Source organism: Phaseolus vulgaris, chromosome 3, assembly GCF_000499845.2.
Source record: "Phaseolus vulgaris cultivar G19833 chromosome 3, P. vulgaris v2.0, whole genome shotgun sequence".
NCBI classification, from domain to species: Eukaryota; Viridiplantae; Streptophyta; class Magnoliopsida; order Fabales; family Fabaceae; genus Phaseolus; species Phaseolus vulgaris.
The window spans coordinates 52,605,838-52,631,134 of record NC_023757.2 but is presented as its reverse complement, the minus strand read 5'-3'; the positions used below and the strand labels follow the sequence as shown (position 1 = coordinate 52,631,134).

Genomic DNA, 25,297 nt, shown 5'->3' with positions numbered 1-25,297 from the left:
TAGTTTAAGTCTTAATTTAAACCCCTTTAAAGACAAAATAAATAGCCAATCACGTAACTATAACTTCTCTATATAACAACGAAAACAAATTTTCATTGTATAGCTTGTTCCAACAGCAATACAAATTCTCCAGCGCAGTCCATTTCAGCAAGATTATTTTAAGTGTCTATCCCAATCATGCGAAAACCAAATTGTATTCTTTAGGGAAGACAATCCTAAGCCAAATGATATTTCTGATGATAAACTTTTCTTTCCAATATTAACATAACCGTGTATCTAGAATTCATTCAAAAATTACAAGCTAGAAGAGTCTTGAATCAATTAATTCATAGTTATCCCAACCAAGACTTGTAATTCAAAACCAATTCTATCAAAATCAAATCTAATGAAATCTAAGTAGAAACTCGAGTAATAATAGCATTGTGCTGTCAAGTATACCATTTTTTTTCTTATTTAGGATCAGTTTCGAGTGCTCAATTCTCTTGTAGTTATCAATTCTTTACATATAACACTTAATTTTGAATGCTCTCAATATTTTCAATCTTTAATTCCTTAAATATAACAACACAAGGATCTTTCAATCATTCAGTAACATCCCTCAATTAATCAAATAACACCTCTGAAGCTATATCTGCTCCCCTTCCACGGGCTATGTACAGGCCAACATGATGCATCAACTCCTGCAGTATAGAAACAAGAATAAATTCATAAATAAGCATTGAAAATATTCATCCATTTTATCAGAAATGTCTGTTTGAATTTCTTTAATTTATCATGTAAGATCAGCATGACAATTGCTTGCAATTTGTCTGTCACAGACACAAACCATGTTAGTGCTGACACAAGTTATTCCCTAGCACCACAGAGGTAAGCAAAATAGGGTCTGGAAAAGGTATCAGAACTCATAACTATCGAGGTTATTACGAAGTGTTCATTGTCATATAGTAAAAGAGAACGGATACATTTTTTCCAAGCTATTAAGATTAAGTTTATCATTTCTGCAATACAAGTCAACTCTGAAAAATAATTTAGGAGCAAGGCTCACAATAATCATAACCAACACTAGAAAGAATAGCTAAATTGTCTTCTGGCTGAGGGCTGATGTTTAGGCAATTAAGATATAAATTCAAGCAAAGAAACATTAAAAAAATAAAGTATTCCAACAAGAGCCAAACTTCAATTTCACCAAAATACCTGTGGATGAGATACAAAAGCCTTGTTAGTTTTGGCAACATGTAATGGCAAATCATAAGTAGCACAAGCTTGGGAAGACACTATCACATTTTCCAGAGGGGAAAGGAAACCACGGTTTCTTGCAGACAAGACAGAAGAAACAAAATCCAGCACGCATATATCAGTGCATATCCCAGCAACCAAAATCTGCAACCAGAAAAACCCAGACCCTTAGAACCCCAACAAAAATCTCATGAACTGATGAAAATAATATCCAAAATATGTCAACCTATTCCAAGAACAAGTCTAGACAATTTTGACAAATAGGAAAGAAAATATTTTATTTTGACACAGTATCAGTGTAAAAGATTTTAATAGTCCCTATACTTTTATCTATTTAGTTATGATCCCTATCAGTGAGTATTAATTTGCATATTTTTCATGTGAGTTTTAATCCTATAATCTTCTTTCTACTATTAAAAGTAAATTGTCCAGATATTTTATTAAGAATCGGTTCGAGTATTTTCACTTAATAAGATATTGGTTACAGAACAGATATAAAACTACAGAGATTTGTACCCGTGAAGAAAATATATATAACTAATAGAATCATAACCAGAAAGTAAAAACTAAAACATCATAATCAACCCTAACATCAAAACTGATCTTAAACCACCTGTTTCAAAACTGAAAAGTTTCTTGTGCAACATTAGTTACTCCAATAACTCTTACCACTTTTTTGCTTAAAATTTTTACAGTAACCAATTTCAAAGGAAAGACTTACTTGTTTTATCTGATTACTTTTCACCCAATCAATGAAGACATTAGAACCATCTTTCTCAGTTGACCCAAGGAATCCATCAATGCATTCTTTTTGTCTGAGTGTTGCATTGGGGTCATTTTCCAACCATAGGAGATCTATAAACTCAAAGGCAACCAAATCAGAAATCTAATAAGCACACATCCTCAAAACAACCCAATAGGAAAAAGTAAATAAGGTAGCCTTTATCACACTAAAGGAACAAAACAGATAGTTCTCCTTGTTCCTTTCTATTTGTTTCGACCCATAAATTATGTCACTTTTTAAAGATACCATTCCAACACGTCTTTACCAAAAACTAAGTCCAACTACACCAACAATCTAATATAAAGAGTCATACATGACTTTTAAAGTAATTACAATAAAAGTAAACAATTGTTAGTATAAAAAAAGTATGTGAAATAAATCCTAAAAGAAGAAATTACCAGGGACGAGTTTTTCTTCGTTTGATCCTATAATGCAGTGTGGTGGATAAGGAGGTTCGGGTTTGTCGGGGTGATGACAATCAAGCAAAGCAAAAATTGGCCAGTTTCTCTCAGAGAACGCTTTGGAAAGCCTCACAGATTCCTTCACCATATCAGAAATTCGTTCATCTGATTCTTTCGGCGCCTACGCAATACAATAATATTATAAACAAAATGTAATAATTAATTAAAAAACGACGACGAAACAGACAAAGGGAGAATCGTTGTTCATGGAATGGTTTTGCCAAGTTATTACAAGAAACAAAAAAACACAAATTATTTACCAAATTGCCAGCACCAACGGTGCAGAAGCCATTGACAACGTCGACGAGTACGAGGCCGGTTTTGATGTTTTCCGACAACGTGAGAGGTTGTTGTTTGACGGGGATCTCCTCTCTGAGAAGCTCCACAGTGTTGGAAGAAACCATGTTTCTGAAACCGTGTTGTTTGAGTCAAGATTCTTAATGCGTTTCACCAAACTAATTTTCTTCTAATCTTCAACTAAAGCATTTCTTCTGCTACTCAAATATTACTTTTTTATTCACCTCTCTTCAATACTTATCCCGTGATCATAAAATACTATGAGGACTCGTTAAAGTTTTAAGTAATTAATATTTATTAATTTAGTGTATATACTGATATATTTTATTAATGTTAAACTTTATTAGTTACTAAAATTTTAATTATTTAGTATTTTGTATTTTAAATGATACTGTCCACGAATCTTAGAGAAGGAAAATAATTCAGAAAAGACAAGTTAACTTAAATGGTTGCAAAAGTCTCTCTCTCTCTCTCTTTGGGTATCTTTTTCAAAGGCTGTCGCAATTCAGCTGGCACATCAACTACGTCACGATTATGTAGACTCTTTCTTCCTTCCTTCCTTTATCTTCGTATCTTCTTCTGGCACCTCCATATACAATATGAAAATACATTTTTATCTTTCTTGTGTTACCCAATAATTTATGGATTATGTAATCTGGAAACGCATTTGAAAAAGGACTTCTAGATTACATAATTCGGAAATTAAAAAAGACTTTCAGATTATGTAATCCGAAAAATAATCATACATATGAAAAAAGACTTCTAGATTATATAATCCGGAAGCTAATTACAAATTTGAAAAATGACTTTCAGATTATGTAATCCGGAATATTACAGAGGGGCAGTTTTGGAAATATGAAAATCTATGGAGGTGAGAGAAGAAGGTATGGAGGTGCAGGAAGAAGCAGCTATCAAATTTTTGTATGCTTCCTGCACCCACCACTTTTCAACCTGCACCCAACATAATTTCAAAAATTCTAAAAATATCATTTATTTCGGAAATGAAAATCCGAAATTGAAAATAATATATTCTAGAAAAATAAATCTGGAAGAAATTTTTGTGTTTCGGATATAAAAATCCAAAAAAAAAATCAAAATCCCATTTTGGATAAAAAATCTATAACTGAAAATAATACATTCTGAAAAAAATTATCCAAAAGAGATTATTGTGTTCCGGAAAAGAGGATTGGAATGTAATTTTATATGTACCCCATTTTTTTAAGAATGTTTTCGGTTTTTCTTCTGTGATTGGGTACAGTAATATGGTGGGCAAGAAGCAATTGCCCTTGCAATTTTGTTTTTATTTTTAAATTAAAGGATTAGAAAGCACGTAACAGTTAAACAGTCAAACAAAATTTATGAAGAAATTGTTGTTGGTTTAAGTGGTACTAACTTATCTTTCCTTAAAATAAATTCATACATTAATTCTGAACAAAATAGTTTAACTTAAGATATTTATTAATCAATTACTTATTATACTATATCATATTAGTGTATCTACCACTATTCAAGAATTACGGAAATATATATATATATATATATGATAATATAAAATAGATAAATAGAGTGAATGATAAATATTTAATAATTAATCATTTTTTAAAAATATTTTAGTATAAGTTCAAAAGTTTATGAATACAAGTTAATTATATAAGAGTACTAAGTCAATTCTCTTATTATTTTTTATTTATATATTTTATAATTTGGCTAGTTCGGTCAAATAATTTTTTGTAGGTGTGGATCTTCCCTCAAACTTCACCAATAATTCGACCATCAATCTTTTACTATTCTCGGTAAGATCGTATTATATATTTTTAATTAAAAAAAATCACCCTTCCATTTTATCTATGGATCGCACATGTTGACGTTGTTGTTTGATTATAATTAAATTTTGGGATCAAACTAGTTAAATAATAAAATTTAAAAAATTAATGCAATTAAATCTGACTATGTTTTTCCTCTTTTTCAAATTCATCAAATCTAATACTTGAATGTACTACCATATACCCATTTCTAAAGAGTGGAAATATTTCAGATAGAATATGATTTTTATAAAATGCATGTTATGAGAAAAGGAGTTTAAGTTGTTTATATACATCTTTCTTCCCTAACTTCGTGAGATGTCTTTTCTTTTAAGGATAATATTAGGATGAAGTTCTGATTTCTAAAACAGACAATACGTCGGAGGCAGTGATTGACTCTAAGAATGTTATCTTAATGAATCTTTGGCGTTGTCTGTGTGTATTGAAAGCTCATTTTCTTAACTCTTGATTGAGATTTGGTTCGGTACGTCTAATATAATCTCACATAGTTTAAGAGTTGAAGTCAATATCAATTTATATACACATTTCTCCCTTAATCCTTTAAGATTTATTTTAAAGACAAAACTGAGACAAGACTCTGAGTTTCAAAACCAACAATATACTTCATATACTTCAGATGTAATGATTAACCCTAATAATATCATCTTAATGGACTTGAATTTGGAACAAATAAAAAAAATAAGATTAGGATTATATCATAAAAGAAATCTTAGCATGTCTAAAAATTATTTTCATAAAAAATAATAAATTTGAATTATAATTGCGTTTTTTTTTTCAATTATACCTTGAAACTATTCATCAAACTTTTTTCTAAGAATTTCATTTTGATTTGATAAAGGAGAATGATTGACCATAGACTTTGTTTTATGATTCGGCTTGACTTTTAGTGCGTAAAGAAGAATCATTACGGTTTGAAGACTAAGCAAGGCTTAGAATATAATGAAAAGTTTATGAGATTTATGATATCTTATAATATTATCTTAATTGTCTTAATCAGTTTAGTATTTTTATTACATTAGTCAAATGTTCGAAAACTTACTAGAAACACTAGAGGCAAATTTGAAAATATAATATTAATTAACAAATTATCAACAAAATTTACTTTTTTTAAAAAAAAATTAGATGTGAAAAATGCATAGTTGTATGTATTATAATTTTAACTAAATTAGCACCTTATCTTACACCAATGCTATACAATTAAAAAAATCCATTAAAAGAAGGAAAATATTCAAAAGAAAATGATGGAAACCATTATTAGTTTACATTGATTATCAATAAAATATAGAGCGAGAAATATTCTTCGTATACTATATAAAAAAAAAGCTAGTTTTATCGACATCTAAAACTGTCAATAATGTTAAAATTTCGTTAATAAATGAAAATGATTAACGAAAAATTTATCGATAGTATACAAACACATATCCATTAGTAAATTCGCCAATAATTAAAAAATACAAATTTATCGATAATTTTTTGTAATAAAATATATTATTACATATTGATTATAAAAATTAACATATGTCATATCGATCAGAATACTATAACACATAAAATCACATATTCTATTTGTTTTATATATTATAACTTTTTTTTTTCATGTGCATATTTTGTTTTAGCCCTTAATTAGATTTCTAGTAATATTAAATATGTACAATTTATTATTTGCACTTTAAATTCAGTAATACAAAAGTTATAACATATTTACACACCACTTACTCCATATAATCCATACCAACCAGAAAAAAAAATTCTAAATTAATCCAAACATACTTTCTAGTAGAGATGACATAGCGACTAAATTTATTTTTAATAAGAATTAAGCAATATCATCAATATCATCTTTACACTAAGAATATATAAGACTCAGACAAACTTCTTAAATAGCGTGTCTGTATCATATATGTATCAAAAATATATTTATTGAATTTCTGACAATTCTAGTACGGTTATATCATAATTTTAAAATGATAAATACATTAATTTTTTAAAAAGTTAAACTTATTGTATAAATTTTTATTATAATTAAAAAATAAGAAATAAATTTTTTAAACCAATATGATACCTACTCATTAGACATCGGAGAAAAAGAAAAAGTTAGACTTCGTGGTTCCTACCCCATGAAAGTTGATAAAATATAGAGCTAAAATTTGGCATGTGATTAGGTGATGCATAAAGATGTGGTACATACTATTCAGAAACTACATTTTTGGGTTGGGCGAGGACTTTACAGAGAGAGTGAGAGAGACAACGTTATCTCAACAACACTCTGAATGTGGCCATAAACAAGCAAGTAACCCCTCTTCAAATAGGCCACTTGAATCATTCAATCATTCAAATCTATATAACTAAAATATTAGTATGATCCAATTGACTGTGACACTGAACTTTGGCTTCCACAGTTCCAAACTCTCTTTCCAAAAACACCAATGGATTGGGACCTACTCATTTAATTCTATGTTTTCCACCGTATAATCATCATTGTAATAATGTCACAAAACTGTTCAATTTCTCCCCTTCATCCTTGAAAGAAATACTGAGAGAATAAGAATAAGAATAAGAAACTTCCATTTGAAGCAAAGTGATTCACAAGGACCTGTTGTACTGGTTTCCACCAAAATGCAGTGAAAACTGGAGATCGTTTACTATTATTTCCTTCAAGAGTATTAGGAGAAGAAGAAGTAGAAAACAATTAATGAAGGTTGAACTTTTTGCAGGAGTGTTATGTTTTATGTTACCCTTTCATTTGAAAATTCAGCTTCAAACTTGGGTGGCTAGGTCCTTTGTCAACATCAAGTGGCCATGCCAGAGAGACGTTTATGTGATTAAGGTCACACACTCACATTCATGCTTTCCTTTGATAGCAACTTGCGAGCTGCAATGAGTTGAAGTGAAGATAAGATATGTCTCAGAATGTCCTTCCTTCAACACTGACCGTTAATCGCTACACCAAAGCACGTTGTTGTGATGGTTTTCTTTCATTGTCTTTTCTCCACATACTGTTTCTTTGCTTCTACTCTCTCACTCTCCGGAATTTGGCTCTTTGCGGTGATGTGAAGCCTCTGGTTTGTTCTGTCACGTTGCAAAGCTTTCATCTTTGTTCTCTATGCTATATTGGGTTGAATCCAACTTGTTTCAATTGTCTGTACCCATCTTTTGAAAGAAAACAGTTCAATGGAAACTGGGTCGAGTTCGGAGTTCTTGGATAGGGGCAAGGCTATGGAGGGTGGCACTGGCAAGAAACCTGATGTTGGTGCTGCCAAAGTTGAGCCCTTTGTGCCAAAAAGTGATCACAGTCCTAAAGAGTTGAGGTCGTGGGCTAAGAGAACCGGGTTTGTGTCTGATTATTCTGGGGAAGCTGGAACCAGTGCCAGTGAGAAGTTTGATAGTGTTGGGTTTGATGTGAAGAGTGTTGATGATCAGAGAGAAGGAGGGTCCTCTCCCAAGATAGAGATTGATCCGGTGCTGGGGTTGGCGAGGCCTAACAGGGACAATGAGATTGAACCGGTTTTTGTGTCCAAGCACGGAGACATGAGAAGTGAGAATGAGAGAGTTTTGAGGTCAAAGGAAGAGTGGAATGGGGCAATGTGGAGTCAAAACCAGACAAGGAAAAACAGGGATGACGACCCTGCTTTGGCTTTGGCTGGTCATGGTGGTGCTAATGGAGTGATGGTGAATATGAATCGGGATAGTAATAGCCATGGAGTTTCTGCAGTTGCTCCTCTTCCCGAACAGAAGAAGGAGAAAGGAGTAGCTGAAGATGTTAAGGTGAATCTCTTTCCAGAGGGGGAGGAACCTGCTGGTAGAGGATGGCAGGGAGCATCTGGATTGAAGTATGGGATCACAGAAAATCCGGGTCTCGGTTAGTTTCAATTCAATTTTCTGTTTCTCACATCACATCTTAAGTTATAATGCTAACTATTTTTTCTGCAATGCAACTTTCCACTTTCCTTGTCTGTGCTACATAGATTTTGTTTGATAAAGGCTCTGTTAATCTTTCCTTTGCCCATTTTTTATTAACAAAATACTATCACTATTACTATGATACTATTAGCAAGGGTTAATTAGTTCATATTTTGCTAAACATTTATTACTTCTTTTTATTGATCTATCTTTAACTGCAGTTCCTCTTATATACTACGGCCTGCAGCACTACCTATCGTTGGTTGGGTCGCTAGTATTAATCCCGTTAATCATGGTGCCAACCATGGGTGGAACAGATGTAAGAAATGCCTTTATGTAATGGTCCTAGGAAAAGCTGATATGATACTTTTCCATATTCACATGTATTCACTTACATCATTGATGGCAGAACGATACTGCAAGTGTAATTTCAACAATGATGTTTCTTTCCGGAGTCACAACGATACTGCATTCCTACTTAGGCACAAGACTACCTTTAGTTCAAGGGAGCTCCTTTGTGTATTTGGCACCAGCGTTGGTTATCATAAATGCTGAAGAATTTCGAAATCTAACACAACATGTAAGTTCCATAATTGATAGAAAATATCAATATATTGTCCTTGAGCCCTTTCAGGCTTGTAAAGTTATATCAAGTAATCTAAATCCTGCTAAATTAAACTATGTCAGGACATGTTAACTTACGTGATACCCATGTTCAAGCATTATCTATTTGAATCACCAAAATGGTCTTTCCTTTTTGCTTCTTTCTGTTTTGATGGATCAACCCAGTGAATGGGATTGTTGTTCACTAGTCTTATTTGCTTTGATTCCAGTTTCCATATTAATCTCTGCTAATAACTGCAGAAATTTAGGCACATAATGAGGGAGCTCCAAGGAGCTATAATTGTTGGTTCAGTATTCCAATGTATCCTGGGACTTAGTGGTTTAATGTCTCTTCTTCTCAGGTAACAAGTTGCATGTGATCTTTCGAATTTCATCTTTTCATTTTTATTTAGTTTATTTTGCTAGTTTGTTAAGCTGCTATGCTGTTAAATAATTAATTTAAACAAATGTCATCCATTAACATAATACTAATAGATAAAAAGATGCATAATGTCCTGTTTTAGGCTTATTGTTTCTAACATGGCTCTTAGAACATATACCATAGTTTAGGCATCTAGAAAAGAATTATGAACAGAATAAGCCTACACAATTATTGGGGGCATTTGGTAGAGCTTCTAGAGAGCGTTTCTGAACGAACTGATTGCAAAAGCTATCAAGACATGAGTCTAATGTGCTAATTTTTAACGACTTGTCATAGGATCATCAACCCAATTGTAGTAGCTCCAACTGTTGCAGCTGTTGGTTTAGCATTCTTCAGCTATGGCTTTCCGCAAGCTGGCACTTGCATGGAAATTAGCATTCCGCAGATAGCACTAGTTCTAATATTCACACTGGTGAGTAGTATTTCAAGAAGCAATGATATCGAATAATCTGGTGTATGAAAAGTCTTTGTAATGGCTGTAAAGTTCTTTACATATTAAAAAGACTTTCTGTGTTTCAGTTGTTTCATTCTTTGTAATGAAATGGTTTTAGTTGTTTTCTCAAACTCATCTTTGTTTCATCTATTTCTTATTTGAAGCATCTTCGAGGAATATCTATCTTTGGACATCATACATTTCGAATTTATGCAGTAAGTATCTTGAATTAACATGTTCCTTATTTGATTTTGGTTTCTCTTAAGACATGGCATACACTATGTATAATTCATGTGCTTGATAAGTCTTGGATCTTGAATACCATTGAACTTTCAATTCAAGATTACACTAAGTTGATTCTAATACATATTAGACCATACTATATTTTACAACTTAAACTCATTCTTCAAAAATATTATTAATAACTATTGTTTAGGAAGTTACTATTTTTAAAAATTTCCTTATGTTACAAATCTATATTTAAACAAATTATTATTTAATAAATTAGTGACTTTCTCTCCCTCCGGTTCTTTAGTGACTTAAGTTTCTTCTACCAATGGGTGGTTAGAGGGAATGTGAATGAACCAGTGCAACCCACCATATAAGGCTAGCATTTTGGTTCAATTTATCAAATAGATGAATTCGGAAACTTCTTACACAATACTAGCAATGCTTGTGTTTGATGATCTGAATGAACAGCAAAAATGAAGGCACACCTAGAGAAAAATAATCTTTGGGAAATAGTTGAAGAGACTTCTAAGTTTGTCCTCTACCAACCAATCCAATGGCTCACATTAAAAATCACAAGGAAAGGAAAGGAAGAAAGTCAAAGGCAATATCTGGTTTAGTTTTCCTCATTGCAAACATTGTGCCAAAATGAGTCATTCTCCTTTCAAATGTTGGGAAGACCTAATGTAAAGTGTGAAAAATGCAACAATGTTATGAATTGAAGTTTGCTTTGAAAGTTTCACCTTGGGTAGCAAGATGAACAATTTATAAGAAGAAAAACTACACAAACCTATATAGGTTAGTGAATTGGAAGGCCCAAATTGGATAAGAATGAGCAAGATGAGCAATATACAAAGAGAAAAACTACAAACTCACCATCTTAAGATTTTGGGTTAGAGATGGTGTTCTAGTCTCTTGTATTGGTTTGCTAATGACTCATTGATATTGAATCTCCCCAATTAATATATTATTAAGCGAGTCAATTGATTGAGAAGGGATTGCAGGTCATCTTTGAAAATAAACATTTTGATTAAAGATGTTGATTACAAAGAAAATTTCAGTATCAAAATGAGAGAGAAAAGTTTCTCAATTGATCTGGTGGAGGAGAGGCAAGCTACTTATCCAGCTACTGTAAACAATACAGAGGTTTGGAATAAAAGGTTGAGTCATTTTCATACATCTAGTTGTCTTGAATATGCAACGAAAGAAGTTGGTTCATGACTTCACTTGGGTTTTGAATTACCAACCTGTGAGGCTTGTCAATATTGTAAGCTAGCAAGACTACCATTCAAACAAGAAACTTGGAGACCAACAAAGAAGTCGCAACTGATTCACACAGATTTGGCTGGATCCCAAAGGACTACTTCACTTAAAGGGAGTAAATATTACATCATCTTTATTGATTGATGATTTCATAGAGTGTGCTGGATTTACTTTGTCTAGTCTAAACTAGAGGCTGCATGTATATTTTGGAGATTTAAGAAATGGATTGAACAGTAAAGTTGCTACATAATTCAAGCTTTAAGGTCCAACAAGACTGGAAAGGAGTACACTTCAAAACAATTTACCATGTTTTATAAGGAAGTAAGCATTAAGTATCAATTAACAGTTCCTTACACCCCTAAAAAGATGAGGTTAGTGAAAGAAAGAATCAGATGATAATGGAAATGGTCAGATGTATGCTTCATAAGAAATGGTTATCAGAGGAATATTCTGCGGTGTCTGAAAAAACACTGCAATATTTTTTTCTAAATAGACTTCCCACCAAAGCAATAGAAGGGAAGATGCAATGTAGCAGTTTTAAAACCTGCAGGATATTGTGAAGCAATGGAGGGTTGCAATGCAGGAGTAGCTTACCATGATTGATAAGAATCAAACTTGGGATCTTAGTGTTGAAGGTGTGTAACAGTAGTTGCGTGGTAGGATCTTCTACTGACTGTTTGACCATGTTTTTAGGTTTGCTATTTCATTTTTCTGTTATTTAATAGCAGTTATGTTAATTTCTTTAGGAAGTTACTGTTTTTAAAAATACCCTTCTGTTATGTGAATTCCTCTCCCTTCAATTTTGAGTGAGTTACGTTCTTGAACCAATAATATATACTAACCACTTGTGTTTACAAACTTTGGAATATTTGCAGGTTCCCTTGAGTGTTACATTAACTTGGATATATGCGTCGTTTTTAACAGCTGGGGGAGCATATAACTACAAAGGATGCAATCCCAAAATCCCAAGTTCAAACATTCTGACTGATGCATGCAGAAAGCATGCTTATACCATGAAACATTGCAGGACTGATGTATCCAACGCGTTGTTAACTTCTGCATGGCTCAGAATTCCTTACCCTTTGCAGTGGGGTTTCCCTATTTTCCATTTTAGGACTTGTATAATCATGGTCATAGTATCACTGGTTGCTTCTGTGGATTCAGTAAGTAATTCATTTAAATGCTTCCAAATGCAAAATATTAGCTGCATGGTATTATGAATCCCACCATTATAGAACCAATGTAACATCGTGTATTTGTACTAGTATAATGCTAGCAATAAAATTAGTATCATGGATTAAAATTTAGCAAACTAATGTGTTCACAACCAGCTTCTTCCAAAACAACCAAATATCAACTGATTTTAGTAATACATTTGTTTAGAACAATGAGGTTGTCATATGGAGTCTCTAAAATTTATTGTGTTAAAAGAAATTGGGTGTTGGTAATCCTTTAAGACCCAAACACCTCTTTTAAACCTTTGAGTGGATTTTCATGTTTAAAGAAAGGAATAAGATGATAAAAAACGGTTAAGAAGTGTATTTTAAGTCTAACTTAACCTAATTGCATCCACTTATATACTATGAAATGCTCTAATATCTAGTCGATGTGGATTTCCAACATAAAATTGTGACTAAGTGAATGACAAGTTGGTTTTGTAGGTTGGAACTTATCATTCTGTATCTCTGCGAGTCAATTTGAGGCCTCCAACTCCAGGAGTTGTGAGTAGAGGAATTGCATTGGAGGGTTTCTGTAGTATATTGGCTGGTCTTTGGGGTTCGGGAACTGGCTCAACCACCTTAACAGAAAACATTCACACAATTGACACAACAAAGGTGGCAAGTAGGAGGGTTGTGGAACTTGGAGCAGCTTTCATGATTCTCTTTTCCTTTATGGGTAAAGCAACAAAACATAATGACAAACCATAATTTGATGTCAAAACTACTGAACACCCTTTTCATTTTACCACTACTACAGTCCAATCTATGCCTTTTTAATTTGTAGGAAAAGTGGGTGCTCTACTTGCTTCCATTCCTCAGGCTTTGGCTGCTTCTGTACTGTGTTTCATCTGGGCTCTTATAGCAGCTTTGGGGCTTTCAACCTTACAGTATGGTCAATGTGCCAGCTTCAGGAACATGACAATAGTTGGTGTTTCACTCTTCCTTGGTCTATCCATCCCTGCATATTTTCAACAATACAAGCCTCAAACCACTCTGATACTGTCACCTTACCTCGTACCTTATGGGGCTGCATCTAGTGGACCATTCCATTCTGGCATCAAACAAGTAAGCACCATCTCTATTCTCACACCCTTTGCCAAATCAAATAGTATGAGAAGGAACTTATCTCCTCTCTCCCTAATGTTTCAGCTTGATTTTGCAATCAATGGTCTTATGTCCTTAAACATGGTGGTTACACTGTTGGTGGCATTCATACTGGACAACACTGTCCCAGGAAGTCAACAAGAACGAGGGGTGTATATATGGTCACGACCTGAAGACATTGCAACTCATCCTTCTCTGCTATCTGCATATTCTTTGCCAAAGAAAATTGCTAGATGCTTCGGTTGGGCGAAATGCTTGGGAATCTGAATATTAGTTTATGTCTGAGTTCTTCTATCCAAGGACTCGTGTTAAGATTCACTTCTAATCACTGGAGCTTAGAAGATATTGAAGCTCATGAAGAATATATACTTGGATTTCACAGCAACCAAATAGGAAGTAGTTTAGCACTGATTATGCTTGTGAATTATAGCTATTTTGCACTGATTATGCTTGTGAATTATAGCTATTTTACACTGCTCAATTTCTGATATGAAAACAAAACAAAAGAGAAGTTATTGTACTTGTACATTTATATTTTTTTAATCAATTAATGGTTCAATATTTATAGTTTCAGTTGATAATTGCTGTTGCAGTGAATCATTTTTGAAAATAATGCAACATATTTGTAGTCTTTAGGCTTAAACCTCCAATGACTTGTGAAGTGCTAACAGTTTCGTTATATATTCCATATCTTCTTTTAAATCTAAGTTCTTTCAAATTAATTGTAATGTTTTAAAGTTAAAATTTCAGTAACAACATCAACTATTGCTCACCAATTTCTTAAAGAAATCCTCTATTCATTGTCACTCAATTTCTTTTTCCAATCAAAAGATTTTGCAATAAAACCCTTTCATCATCATATCTGAAATTCATTACACTCTTCAATGCACCCATGAAGTCCAAACCATAAATTTCTTTGTGCACCTCCTTCTATTCCCTCTCAAGCAAAAATACATTCAAGAAAACCTTTCAGAACATGCCAAAGACCTTGCAATGGGTGTTTCTCCCTACACCCCAACAAATGGCTTCCTGAAACCCATTATTCTCGGAAAAAAAAACCATTTTACCCTTTTAAAAATGATTTCCAGATTGTTCTTTTCAGAATATTTCCAGAACATACTTTCCGTAACACATTTTATGAATTCTGGATTTATCATTCCAAAAATTAAAAAAAATGTGTTCCGGAAAGAATATTCCAGAATGGTTTTATGTCTTCCAGGTTTTTAGAAACACACTTTGCTTATGGAACTCCTATTCCGGAAACACCTTTTCTTACGGAACCCTTTTCCAGAATCACTTAAAATTATCAAAGATAATTCCGGTATTTCAAAGAATATAAGGGTGCAGGAAGAAAAATTAGGGGTATAGAAAGAAACACCCCCTTGCAATCTAGGAAAAGGAAGACAAAGAACAATGGGCCTGGGTTGAGCTACATTTAGAAAGCACAATGCATGTATTTCAAAGGGGTTGCAAAAAGAAGGGAGGTGAAATCACAAATTTGTTCCTAAAAAAATACATTTTGGATTTCACATTCCAAAATCTATTTTTAGATTCAGAGTTTATATTATGTGAAATTCAAAATGTATTAAAATATTGTTTTTGTTTTTTTGAAAAAAAAATACTTATTAATAAAGGAACTAAGTATACATTCATATACTAAAATATCAGGGTGTGCATGAACAAAGACATACACAACAATAAAACGAATAATGTTCATGAATAAAATTGTCTGCAAGGCTAACATATGTGCATGTAATTTCTAACATTTGTGTAGATACTTACGTCCTACTAACATAATATGAAGACCATAACTTAAACTATGCATAACATTTTCTATACTACAATATGTCTTCTGTTGGTTTGAGACAACCATCATATAATTTCACCTAAACTAATTTCTATCATATAATGTAAATGATAAGTAGTTGAATGTAAACATGATAAAATAAAGTTTATGTTGCATTAATAAGATGTCACTAAATACATTATCAATCCAAATCTAACCTATCTTAATTGAGCATATTCTGGTGAACTCTTTTTAACACAACATAAAATCATGATCACAATAGAAAATTTTCATAAATATAGTGTGAATAACCACTATCATGTTAAGTAGAACTAATTACAACAATAATAACATAAATCAATCTCTCTTTAAAAGTTAAAATCCATTAATTTTCTACAGATCAAGCAAACATAATCATCCGTATCATCAAACAAAAAACACTAACTTTATTACAGAGTGCAAATAGATACAAGGAGGACAAAAATTTAGGAATTATTCTAGTCTATATACAATTTGTGGCTAAATATAAATAATTTAAATACTTGATCAAAGAGATATGATAACCATTTACAATTAATGCTCCTATTTTTTGGTGATTCTAATAATTCAGGCTAACATTTTCTCTCAAGTTGGTGCATAAATGTCTTTAATGCACAACTTGTCAAGGGAGCCATGGAAGTTCTTACTGGACACTACCTTTGTGAAAATATCAGCTAACTAGTCTTTCGACCTGACAAAAGGAAATCGAATAATTTTCTCCTCAAGATTTTGCTTGATGAAATGTCTATCTACTTCCACATGTTTTGTTTGATCATGTTGGACATGATTTTGTGAGAGTGAGATATCAATTGTAGTTTTATTATCACAGAATAGGTATATTTCCATACTAGGACCAAAGTCAATCTCCATCAGTAATAGGTATATTTCTCAGCCATAATAGTTCACAAAGTCCTTTTGCCAGAACTTAGCTTCAGCACTAGACAAAGTCACTACCTTTTGCTGTTTACTTTTCTATGTAACTAAATTCTCTCCCACAAATGTGAAGTATCCTGATGTGAATTTTTTGTCTAAAACATTCCCTACCCAATCATCAGTGTACCCTTCAACATTCAAGTGATTATTCTTAGAGAACATCAACCCCTTTCTTGCATCCATATGTTATTCAATTAGATTATGCATAAATTAACTCACTACACTTATGGCATAGGCAATATCAAAGCGAGTATGCGACAAATAGATAAGTTTCCCCACCAATTTTTGGTATATTTCGTTATCCGCAGATACTTGGTTTATGTGTTGTGAGAGTTTGTGATTTTGGACTATTGGAGTATCTGCTGGTTTGCAGTCCAACAACCCCACCTCAGCCAATAGGTCTAACACATACTTTCTTGAGAGAAGAAAATGCCTCTTTGTGACCTTGCCACCTCTATTCCCAATAAAAACTTTGAGTCAACCCAAGTTCTTCATCTCAAACTCAGCTGCCAATTGCTCTTGTAGTCTTCAAATTTTTTCGGTATCATCTCCAGTAATAATCATGCCATCTACATGAACAATTAAAGTTGTCACCTTTCCTTGTTGATGCTTTAAGAATAGGGTGTGATATCTGCATTACTTTTATTAAAACCATATTTTCTCATAGTTGAGATAAACCTTCCAAACCACGCTCGAGGTGATTGTTTAATCCATATAATGTCCGCTCTAACTTGCATACCACCAATTGATTCTGGAAAATGGCATATAGCCCGATGGAATATCCATATAAACATAACATCTTTTTAAAGAGTTTCATGGAGAAAAGCGTTCTTCATGTTGAGCTGTGTAGTCAATCTAAATTTACTATAAAAAAAAATAATAAAACTCAAACACTATTTAGTTTGACTACCTGGAAAAATGAGAGGCACAACTAGGGATTTCAAATTTTTCACCTACCTCCATGACACAACCTATCTCAAAGTTAAGTCCTAGCAAAAGTACACAATCACAACATTGGCCACCCTAACTTCTCTTACCTCAAAGCTAGCACCAATCTGACTCTATCTTTTCCTCTTCACCTTATGCATGTTGTGCTGTTCAAACCCTAGTTTCTCATATCTTTAAGTTTGAGTATGTTTGACTCTAGCTTTCTCTTATCTCTAATTCTATCTATTCAAATTATATTATAAAATATTATTTTATCAATATATAAAATAATTCATTGACATAAGAAAATATTATATTAGAGTTAAAAGTCATAATAATGTGACAAAATTTATTAATAGATATAATAATGTGACATAAATTTAATATCTTCAACTAGTTATAGTTATAGCTTATATAATGTGAGTACAAGTGTTCAATAAATTCCATGTTTGTTGCCAAGTGTGTTGAATATATATATAACATTTGAGTGTGCAATAGAAGAAGAAAAGAGTGAATGAAAGATTAAAGGTAGAAGAGGTAGAACTAAGTAATAGGATGAAGTGGAAGAAGAAAAGAGAGAATGATTAGCAGAATAAAACTTAAGAACAGAAGCTGTATCTGTGAATTGACCTAACGAAACGCCACGTCTCATCTGATGAATTGAATTCGAAACTGCAATGATGGAATCCTATGTCATCTCATCAAAATCAAATCTACCTTTGCTTGCGTTGTTGTTATGTTACACCGCCGATCCAACAAATACCACACCGTTACGTGTTTTCAAGTCTCTTTGCCCTTCGTCTACGTGTGAACTTCCACCGCTCTATCTCATGCAGAACTCAGTTTCTTCATCTTTTCTCTAAAATCAAAATACGTTATATTTTATGTTACCAACCCAACTTTAGATCACAGTAGAATACAAACTTCAAGTTTACACATCAACAAAATTAAAACCAGAGCCAGTTATTTTAATTCCATAGCTCAATTCAGAACTTTCATTCCATAGCCACACACACACATCTGCACTTCTTTGTACAAATTATTACACCTTTTTGTAGAGATTCATCAACTAAAACTATATCTTCTGTTACTAGTTTTATAGATTAAATTCTAATAAAAATTAATGTTTATATTATATATACTGATATGTGTATTGCTTTTAATATATATACTATTAAGACAATAATGTTTAAATAAAGAAATATTGAATGATTTGTAATGTGTTATGATGCTGTGATATGTGATTGATTGCTTCTAATAGGTGAGTAATTTATATCTTATTTAATTTTATACTTAAAATAAAAATAAAAATATAAAATATGTGTACAAAATGGATGAATATAATTTTTAATAATAATTATTATTTTAATATAATTTTCCATCAATATTAATTTAATATAATATATTAATATAACGTATAACTATTTTAATATAATATAAATAAATTTTAATTTTTTACATTTTAAAACAAGTATTATATAATATTATAATTTCATTTAAATACTTATATATATCTTTAAAATATTTTTTAAAATTTGATTTTAAGTACTCAAATACATTTTAATGTATAAACAACGTGATCATACATTCTAATTTATGGTTCTCCACTTAAATTATGCAGAAAACAGTTACATTAATTAAGGACCAAACTAAACCATTTTAAAAATAAAAAGGAGTTAAATTGAGCTTAATAAACAAATAGATAGAAAACTAATTTAACTGATTATACCATGTATGATATTTGTAAGGGGAATTTTCAATTTAGTGGTTTCAAAATAAAATTTGCTTTCTTCTTTCTTATTTGTTAGAGAAAATATCTAAAAATATAATAATAATATAATAAAAAAATGAAACTAGTACATTTTGATGTTATATATTTATGCCTTAAACTTTTTATTTGTTTACTGATAATAGGGTCATAAACGCATTCATCCAAATACAGTAATTACTGAAAGAGTGTAAACAAAGAGTCGCAACTGCATGCAAGACATGTGTGTGACCAAAATTAACGTTTTTTTGTTTATTTAATAATTATTTATACAAAAGAAAGTGAGGCTATTTTGGTAAATTACTTAGGAGCCCTGCCAAATTCTTCAATTTTTTGTCAGCCCGCATCTTTCGCAGCCTTCTTTCTTTTCAGACCATTTTCTTCTGCTGAGAAATAATAATAAATAAATAAGAGTAAAATAAAATAATTACTTGATTTTTCAAAATGAAACTAATTTATTTAAATTTTTATGTGAAAAGTAATAGTGAATAATAATCTCTCATTGACAGGTGAAACCGCTAAACTCACCCCTTATAAGCGACCACCTTGCTCTTCCCACTCAACTCATCTTCCCTTCTAAGCTTCTTTTTCTCTCTCTTTATTCAAAACTCTTTTTGATTCAACACACTGTTCTTGCATGCATTCTTGGTCAATTTCATTCTAACCCATCACCAACCATAACACCTTGTTTTATTTTCTTTCATCTTGTTTATGGCTGATAATAACATCACCACAGTTCTCTCACACACAAACATACACAGTGCAACGCCTTGAGCAACGCCTTGTTTTTTTGTTCGGTCATTTGTTTGTTTCGGCGGAAAACCCGTTCGAAACTGTCGTTTTTTTGCTGATCTGGTCGAACTGTAGACAAACCATGGCCGGTGCCACAAATTGGCTTACGTTTTCGTTGACTCCCGTGGAAGTGGTCAGATCCCCTGACTCCTCCTCTCACTGCTTCCTCGATAACTTTTATGCCACCAATGGTAACGCCACTCTAAAACACTCTCTTTCTTTGTACCCTTTTGGAATTGGAAGTGTTCTTCACAACCCCACTCACTCGCTCACCCACCCACCACGTGAACCTTTCCTATTTATACTGCACAATCTCCAATTTCATTTCTCACTATCTTTTCTATATGCAGAGTAGTAAGCTTGCTCTGTTCTTCCTCTGTGTGTGTGATTATTATATTTTATTTTACTTAGATTTGTTATTTATTTGCAGGGTGGACAAATTCCAAGGGATTGATGGATTCCGAGATTGAAAACCAGCCACTTCTGGAGCCCAAAATGGAAGATTTTTTTGAGAACCAAACAGAGACTACCCAACAAGACGATTCTTCATTGACCCAAATTTACGATCATGGGTCTGCGTCTGTTTACTTCGGGGACCAGCAAGATCTGAACTTCTTCCCGGACTTCAAAGCATTCCCTTCCACCAACTCCGGCTCCGAGTTGGATGACTCAGCCTCTGACAGGACCAATCTGGTTGCACCCGCTGAGTTAGGTGCCCATTTGGGAGACTCATGCAAAGGAGCTATGTCTTTATGTGACGCAGTTGCACATGAAAAGACCATCATTGCTGCGGCGGAGTTTGATACACCGCAGAAGGTTTCCCATGCCATTGGCCAGCGAACTTCAATATACAGAGGGGTCACGAGGTAGTAAAACACCACACCACCATCATCAACCTTCCATTTTTTTTTATCTGTGAATCTGTTCAGTGTTATTATTACTATTATTGAAATTTTGTATTTTTTTTCACTGCAGACATCGATGGACTGGTAGATATGAAGCCCATCTATGGGACAACACCTGTAGAAGAGAGGGTCAGGCCAGGAAGGGGCGTCAAGGTTCTTCTTCTCTCTCTAATATAATATTATCTTGTTAAATGTATTTATTATGAACTTTGAAAACAGGAGCAATACAGAAGAAGGGTAACGGATTGTAATGCAGAGAAAGAGGGTTGCACGCTTCTAAAAGTGCACTTAAATTAATGGTTACTATTAAGTATTTTACTTGCTGCTCTTCAGTTCTTTCAAACTTTTAAATTGATTTAAGAAAGAAAAAGAAACTAAAAATGGGTTTTCTTTTATAGTAATTTTTTTCCTATACAATTTTTTCTGTTCTGAACAAATAAAGCACGAGATTTATTTAATTTGATGCGATGTGCCGCCGTTTTGTCACTGTGGGGTCTGCAATTTCTCTCAGTTGATTTGATCCAATGTGCCGCCATTTTTCATGGCTAATCTCTCTCATGTCACTGTTTTGTTTAAAATTTGTTTTTGAAGTATTAAAATGTATGTTAAAACTTTAAAATGAATAGACCAGTGTTTGTGTTCAGTACTGCAAATTTGGAAGGGACGTGTCCAAATGCAAGAGCCTCTCTGATTCTGAGTTTGTGTCCAAATGCAAGAGCCTCTCTGATTCTGAGTTTGGCTTTTAACTTTTGCTTTTGCTTTCAATTCGCCAGGAAAGCTGGGTTTGACCATAACATCATTTCTGAGAGACTATTGAAATTTGCACTTACATGAATGTGGGGAGAGTCCCATGTTGGCTGAAAGGTTTTTCACAGTGCTGGCCCCGCAAATAATAATGTCCTCTAGATTCTGAAACAAATTCACGGGATTTATCAGATCCTTGGATGTTTTTGCAGTCATAAATTACATCTATAATTATTAATATCTTATAATAATCACATTTTCAAGAAAAGGGAAATTATAGGCATTTTGTCTCCTCATTAGAATAGGCAATTTCACATTTATTTTTGGCCTGCTTTTATTTGGCTCTAGTGGATTATTAAGCTTTTGTGGAGTCAAAATTTTGAAAATTCACATCAATCTCTTCTAATAACTTTTTGCTACTATTAAACCCTGATGGGGTCCTTCAGTGTCTGTCTGCTATTAGAAAAGACGGGCATTGCAGATGGATGGCATCTCGTGTATTATCTTTTGGCTAGAATCGGAACGAAAATAAAAGAGATCATCAAAAAGAGGGTAAAAAAAAGCTTGTGTGCAGGTGCCATTGCATGCATTTGATCACTTTTCCTTTGCTTCTTTGCATTTTTGCTAAGAAAAGTAGTTTTTACCTGAATATTTTGACCCCACCATAAGGTTAAATTTGATTTTTCATTGGCTTGTGTTTATTTTTGCATGGAATGTGACATTGTGCACTTCATGACTGTGTCACACGACCTTTGACTGTTTCTACAGTGTACTTGGGTAAGAAATTTTTATCTTTGCTCCTTTCCCAACTTATTTTGAACTTCATTCTTTTAAGAGATGATAAATTGTTGTGTTTGTATGCATTATTAGGTGGATATGACAAGGAAGAGAAGGCTGCTAGAGCTTATGATTTAGCAGCTATCAAGTACTGGGGATCAACAGCAACCACCAACTTTCCTGTAATAGTCACTTTTAATAATGTTCTGTTCTCGTAACACTTAGTTCATGTATTATATGTCTCAAATATAGAGTTTTATAGATTTATATTGGTGACACTTGAAATGTAGAAATAGGAATTGGATTATGGATCTTACCCCTTAGCATTTTTTTTATCTCTGATGTCTCAGATTTGCACTTATACAAAGGAATTGGAAGAGATGAAATATGCAGGAAAACAAGAATTCATTGCATCACTGCGCAGGTTTGCATACACTGCCCACTTAAACATAGTTAGCACCATATTTCTATCCTGGAACTAAATTTGCAGTCCTCTTCTTGCAGGAAAAGTAGTGGATTTTCAAGGGGAGCTTCTGCATTCAGGGGTGTTACGAGGTTTTGTTCATTACAATCATAGTTTGTCTGTCACAGTATTGATGTGCTACCTTGTTATTATATTCCCTATTTCTCTTATGCTTTAAACTTTTTGACCCTTCAGGCATCATCAGCAGGGTAGATGGCAAGCAAGAATTGGCCGAGTTGCTGGAAACAAGGATCTATACCTGGGAACATTTGGCAAGTTTATACTATATATTGCTTTAACACTGTCATATGGTTAAGTATCATGTTTCACAAATGACATCTAGAGTGTTTTTGGTATCACGAATTCACTGTGTTTTTCACGTTTCTACTGTGTTTCCAAACACACTGTTTTGAAACACGGATCATATAGTTTGAGTCCGTGACATAATAATGTTAAAAAGCAAGTCCTCTGAGTATTCATTCACAGTAGAAATGAGCAATGTTAACAATCTTGGACACCGGTTTATTGGCATGACTCGAAAGTTGAAACAACTCTTACTACTTCCGTGTTCTATAATGCTTGTTTACTACTTCTGGAAGTTGAATAGTTGTGCATTGTTGCAGCAACTGAAGAGGAAGCAGCAGAGGCATATGATATTGCAGCCATAAAGTTCAGAGGTGCAGGTGCTGTAACCAATTTTGAGATGAGCAGATATGATGTGGAGAGTATACTGAATAGCTCTCTTCCAGTTGGTGGGGTAGCAAAACGCTTGAAGCTTTCTCCAGAATTGGAGAACAAAGCTTTTGATGAACAACTTCAGTACACAAAGGAGAGTAGCACCATCAATTTCTCTGCCATTCAGCCAATTGCATCTATACCATATGATTCTGCAAACTCATGTTACCCTCAGAACCTCTACCACCATTTTCATGCTTCAAACAGTGGAAGTAGCACGGCACAAGATTCTGCTGCCATTGTGAGCAATGCAACTGCACTGAGCATCCTTCCACCTCCACCAGTTCCTGAGTTCTTTTTATGGCCACCTCAGTCCTTTTAAGTTGCTGAAATGATGAACTACCTGATTTTCTGTTCTTCTAACAATTGGAAACATACTCTTTGGTGCAATTTAACTTCACCCTTTTGCTGAGAAGAATGAAAGATACCAAATCAGAGAAATAGTAACTATAGGGAGAGGAATGTGTAAGTAACACAAAGATGAGGATTTTCAAGCTTCAAAGCTTTCATATTGATTCATAACTTGCAGCAGCATAATAAATACTTTATTGTTTCTTCTCCCAACTTAATTCAGATTTTCTGCATTTCTGAGATGTTTTTACTTGAGTAAAATGTTTTTTTTTCTTAATTTAGTCTGTCTTCTTGAAATTGTCTTTTTAATTTGAAATGTATTGTTTTCATACTTCAGGTGATTCAGATGGTGTTTATACAGGAAAAAAAGTGGTTACATGCATTACTTATTATTAGATTATGTTTAAATGGTAAAATTTTATTCAAATTATGTGCAATTTTTTAAATATTGTCTTTAATTCAATTTTTTAAAATTGTCAAAGTTATTAAAAAATAAATATTAAAATTTAAATTTATGTGTCATAATAATTACAAATAGAATATTAAATTAAATACTATGATATATATTATCGTATAAAAAATATTATACAAAACTTTATATTTAATTTATAGTTTTTTTTTTCAAACTATTAACAAATTATATAAGCTTTGTGAAATTAGTATAAATACTTTTATTTAAAATTATATATAAATAATAAAAAATTATTTCTATATTTTAATTATTATATATACAGAGAGAGAAAGTGAAAAAGAGTATTAATATAATAAAATCAGTAGCAAAATAATATTATCCTATCTAACGTGTGCCAATATAACATAATTCTACCAAAAGGGTCCTTATATTTTTTAAATAATTAAAACCTTTTGCAGCTTCAAAGTCAAACTAAGATAATAGTGTATTTATAAGGATCAATGTAGGTAATTGGAGATTCATGAACTGTTTATATAATTTTTACTTTTTTAAGTATAAAATATATTTTAAGAGTGAATTCTATATATTCTTTAATATATGTTTGAGAATACATCAATTACTTATCTTAGAAGATTTATACTTTAATTACATCAATTACTTGTCATTTGGTTGCAGTTGTGAAATCTGTATATAGGAGTAATCAATGTTTTCTATAGCAAACATTAATGGTTTATTCTTTCACAATGTGTGTGTATCTTTCCTTTGCAAGAATCAATATTGGGTCCAAGATGTGTAAGAAAATTGTTTCCAAGATCTTTAATGTTTTTAAACTTAGATTGAAAAACATAAATTTATAAAGTTAAAATTTAGA

At 32.6% G+C, this 25,297-nt stretch overlaps 3 protein-coding genes across 3 annotated transcripts; 2 read left to right on the top strand and 1 right to left on the bottom strand.

Moving 5' to 3' along the window:
* Window positions 1-420: 420 nt before the first annotated feature.
* On the bottom strand, window positions 421-3,040 carry LOC137808710 (nicotinamidase 1-like). The gene is made up of 5 exons (XM_068609969.1): window positions 2,742-3,040; window positions 2,419-2,602; window positions 1,958-2,091; window positions 1,195-1,380; window positions 421-680 (listed from the first exon to the last, which is right to left on the bottom strand). The coding sequence occupies exons 1-5, from the start codon at window positions 2,883-2,885 to the stop codon at window positions 603-605; spliced, it is 726 nt and encodes a 241-aa protein (XP_068466070.1). The 5' UTR covers window positions 2,886-3,040; the 3' UTR covers window positions 421-602.
* Window positions 3,041-6,908: 3,868 nt separating this feature from the next.
* Window positions 6,909-14,375, top strand: LOC137808709 (nucleobase-ascorbate transporter 11-like). The gene is made up of 10 exons (XM_068609968.1): window positions 6,909-8,460; window positions 8,723-8,820; window positions 8,911-9,081; window positions 9,366-9,466; window positions 9,823-9,958; window positions 10,144-10,194; window positions 12,346-12,633; window positions 13,132-13,366; window positions 13,475-13,755; window positions 13,840-14,375. Exons 1-10 carry the CDS (start codon window positions 7,773-7,775, stop codon window positions 14,059-14,061), a joined length of 2,271 nt encoding a protein of 756 aa, XP_068466069.1. The 5' UTR covers window positions 6,909-7,772; the 3' UTR covers window positions 14,062-14,375.
* Window positions 14,376-19,808: 5,433 nt separating this feature from the next.
* Window positions 19,809-24,227, top strand: LOC137808723 (AP2-like ethylene-responsive transcription factor AIL6). Its single transcript, XM_068609985.1, has 9 exons — window positions 19,809-20,230; window positions 20,470-20,905; window positions 21,015-21,097; window positions 22,457-22,465; window positions 22,559-22,647; window positions 22,816-22,889; window positions 22,970-23,020; window positions 23,124-23,200; window positions 23,552-24,227. Exons 1-9 carry the CDS (start codon window positions 20,122-20,124, stop codon window positions 23,983-23,985), a joined length of 1,362 nt encoding a protein of 453 aa, XP_068466086.1. The 5' UTR covers window positions 19,809-20,121; the 3' UTR covers window positions 23,986-24,227.
* The last annotated feature ends 1,070 nt before the right edge of the window (window positions 24,228-25,297 follow it).